Source organism: Nicotiana sylvestris, chromosome 11 (genome assembly GCF_000393655.2).
Source record: "Nicotiana sylvestris chromosome 11, ASM39365v2, whole genome shotgun sequence".
Lineage (NCBI taxonomy): Eukaryota > Viridiplantae > Streptophyta > Magnoliopsida > Solanales > Solanaceae > Nicotiana > Nicotiana sylvestris.
This window is the reverse complement of record NC_091067.1, coordinates 14,883,158-14,886,379: the sequence shown is the minus strand read 5'-3', so window position 1 is coordinate 14,886,379 and position 3,222 is coordinate 14,883,158. Positions and strand designations below refer to the sequence as shown.

The window sequence follows — 3,222 nt, the reverse complement described above, 5'->3', positions numbered from 1 at the left end:
TTGTTATTAGTCATGACAGAATAAAATAATAAATCAAATAAGGGACATAATTAGAGGGGGAAAAAAAGAGTAATAAAATACACACGTGGGCGATTGTGTTTTACCTTCCAAGAAAAATCTAGTTATGACATTTTAAGAACATATTTATTCTACTTTAAAATAGTTCAGAGAGATAATAGGAACCCCATAAAGGAAAGGTGTGCCGTTGAAATTTCGATTATAGGTTAGGGATACTTATGTCTTAGTATATTTTAGAAAAAAAGTATTAGATTTGGAGACGCCATGTAAAATAAATGGAAAATGAATTCAAAGGGGGATAAAAGCAAAAGATACATATATCACATACATTATATGATTCTTTTATTTAATTGATGAACACATTACAAACATATGCTGTATTTTATCAGATCAACAGCGGCAGATTTTTTTCCCCTTAACCTGCAGAGTTTTTGATCAGTCCATCATACTTTTTTCTTGAACGACACTTTCGTCACTTGTTATTTATCATATAAGTGACTAAAAGTTGAAAACAAGAGTATAGACAATTTCAAAGACAAAAGACACACAACAACAACAATTACAAGAAGAGCACTGGATTGCTAGCGACTATTTATTTATTACAAACACAGGACTATGTTACTCTGTTAATACGAGGTTTCACTATGTATAAAGTCTGCCACTTGTCCGGTGCTCTGGAAGGTCGGAAGGAGAAGTAATACCGAAATCACATGCCCATAATAGCATCACCAACAAGTGGCCCACAGGTCTTACTAAAATTATAACATTCACTACACAGCCAACCACTAGAGCAATCATCCCTGGTATTACAAGGTTTCCCACAAGTTGCATCATATTGTTCTTGAAATAGTTTTGTTGCAATTGGTAATACATCTTTAGGTAGATCTCTTAGGGCCATCACATGAATTTTCGTGGAGCAAGCTGCAAATCATAATCAAAATTCAAAATTGAATTTCGTAAAAATAATAGTCTCTTATGATGCACTTTGACTGAGCAAGGAGTTTAAGAATTAAAAAAATTTGTGGTATAAAATAAATCATAATATTTGTATGACTATAAAATTATTTCATTAAGAGTAAAACAAAAAAAGTTAAAGTTAAATTATTCGCATAAATAGGGACGGAGGATGAAATGACTTACCAGCAATAACCACAAGGAGAGTGGTGAAAATGATAGCGAGTTTATATGAGAAACCCTTTTCAGCCATTGTAATACTGAAGTTAAACTTCAAGGTTGAGAGACTTATAGTACAATATAGACGCGTTTCCTTCCTTTTACGAAAGTCGTATTTATAAGCTTTTCTCGAGAGTCTTGGCTATTTTAGTCTATCTTTGACAATCAAAATGTCTCACAACCACGCAAGTTTCATATACTTCCTCCGTCCATTTTTTCTAGGGATGTATGCTAAAAATAGTTTTTTTATTTTTACTTGTCACTTTACGCATATCAAGAGAAGACAAACTTTTTTTTACTGTTATACCCACAGTATTTATTACTAATTTCAAATCATTTTTCCAAATCTAATAAAATATGCATCAATGAATATGTGTATCATGGTAAATTATGTACTTCATTTATTATTTCTCAAGGGGCGTAAAAAGCCAAAACGTGCCAAGTAAAAGTGAACGGGGGAGTATATATGGATCTTGCGTGGTTGTGAGACATTTTGATTGTCAAAGTTAGACTAAAATAGCCAAGACTATATATATATATATATATAACAACGACATGCACAATGTATTTCCACAAGTAGGAATTGAGAAGGGTAGTATGTATGCAGATTTTATTTCTACCTTGTGAAGATAAAAAAGTTGTTTCCGGAATACCATCGGCTCAATAAATTTCTTTAATCAACTTAGTTAGCACAAATCTAAATTACTCAGACTAGTGAATTTAGGGACGGCTACAAAAATCTACCAACACGTTTAATTCATGGATCATTGGAACCCCTATAGATAAGGATAAACAGTCGATCGAGGACCATAGCATATAGTACGACAAAACAATGAAAAATGATAAAAATACACAAGCCCCAACAACAACAACCACTGCGCTTTAGTCCAAATAAATTAGCATCAGCATGAATTCAATTGACCATTAAACGTGAAGCTTTTAAAGAGATTTTTTCCGTTCGCGAAGTGCACATACCACACGGTTACACATAAATTTCCTAAAGTCATTATAATATTTCTCAATTGTTTCGAAAATACGAAGTACAAGTCAAATTTTATGAATGAACATGCATTGCTACGGGGGATTAATTAGTGAAGTACTATGCCACCAACCCCTATGGTTAAATATTAAAGTAATGTGTCATGACTGTGTGTATTACTCCCTCCGTTATAGTTTATGTAAAACTATTTTTTTTATCCGTTCAAAAAAGAATGATTCCTTTCTAAATTTGGAAATAATTCAGCTTAAATTACCAATTCTACCCTTAATGAGAAGCTTTTATAACCACACAAATACTCTTGACCCCCTTTTAATTTGTTTAGAACCACAAATTTCAAAAGTATTCATTTTTTCTTAAACTCCGTACTCAATCAGGTTCACAAAAATTGAAACAAAGGAAGTACTATTAATTACTAAAAGCAATGGGCCACCAACCTAAGTACTAGTACTAGTTTTATTTTTCTTTTTTAGGTGAAGCATATTTACTAGTTGTTCACTTATTGACCGTGAATTGATGAAAAAAAAAGCTCTCCTTATATTTGTGTAATGAGAAATTTTTTCTAGAGTAAATGTTGGACTAAACGATCCGAAGATACTCTTAACATGTTATAATATTATTTGTTTGGGGCTCACATGGTTTTCTTTAAATTAGCGTCATACCATTAAGAGATTCTTACGCCTTATACGTAAACTCTCAATCTTTTCAGCTACCAATGTGGAATTTGTTCGCACACTAAAGGTTCTGAATGATTCAGAATTTGTTGCGTGTGTATGAATAAAGTCCCACATGGAAAGTAGAAAGGAAAAAGATTCTACTTATAAGGAGCAGAACTCACATATCCAAAAGATGAAAGTAGCAGAAATGAGGATGTTGATGTGGATGTGCGGGCACACTAGGATGGATAAGATTAGGAATGATGATATTTGGGAGAAGGTGCACGTGACTCCCATTGATGAGAAGATGCGGTAAGCGAGGCTCAGATGGTTCGGGCATGTACAGAGGAGAAGCCCAGATGCTCCAGTAAGGAGGTG

At 33.3% G+C, this 3,222-nt stretch overlaps 1 protein-coding gene across 1 annotated transcript; it reads right to left on the bottom strand.

The window, feature by feature from the left end:
• Positions 1 to 336: 336 nt before the first annotated feature.
• Positions 337 to 1,326, bottom strand: LOC104223576 (metallocarboxypeptidase inhibitor-like). The gene is made up of 2 exons (XM_009775035.2): positions 1,159 to 1,326; positions 337 to 939 (listed from the first exon to the last, which is right to left on the bottom strand). Exons 1-2 carry the CDS (start codon positions 1,223 to 1,225, stop codon positions 725 to 727), a joined length of 282 nt encoding a protein of 93 aa, XP_009773337.1. The 5' UTR covers positions 1,226 to 1,326; the 3' UTR covers positions 337 to 724.
• Positions 1,327 to 3,222: the final 1,896 nt, after the last annotated feature.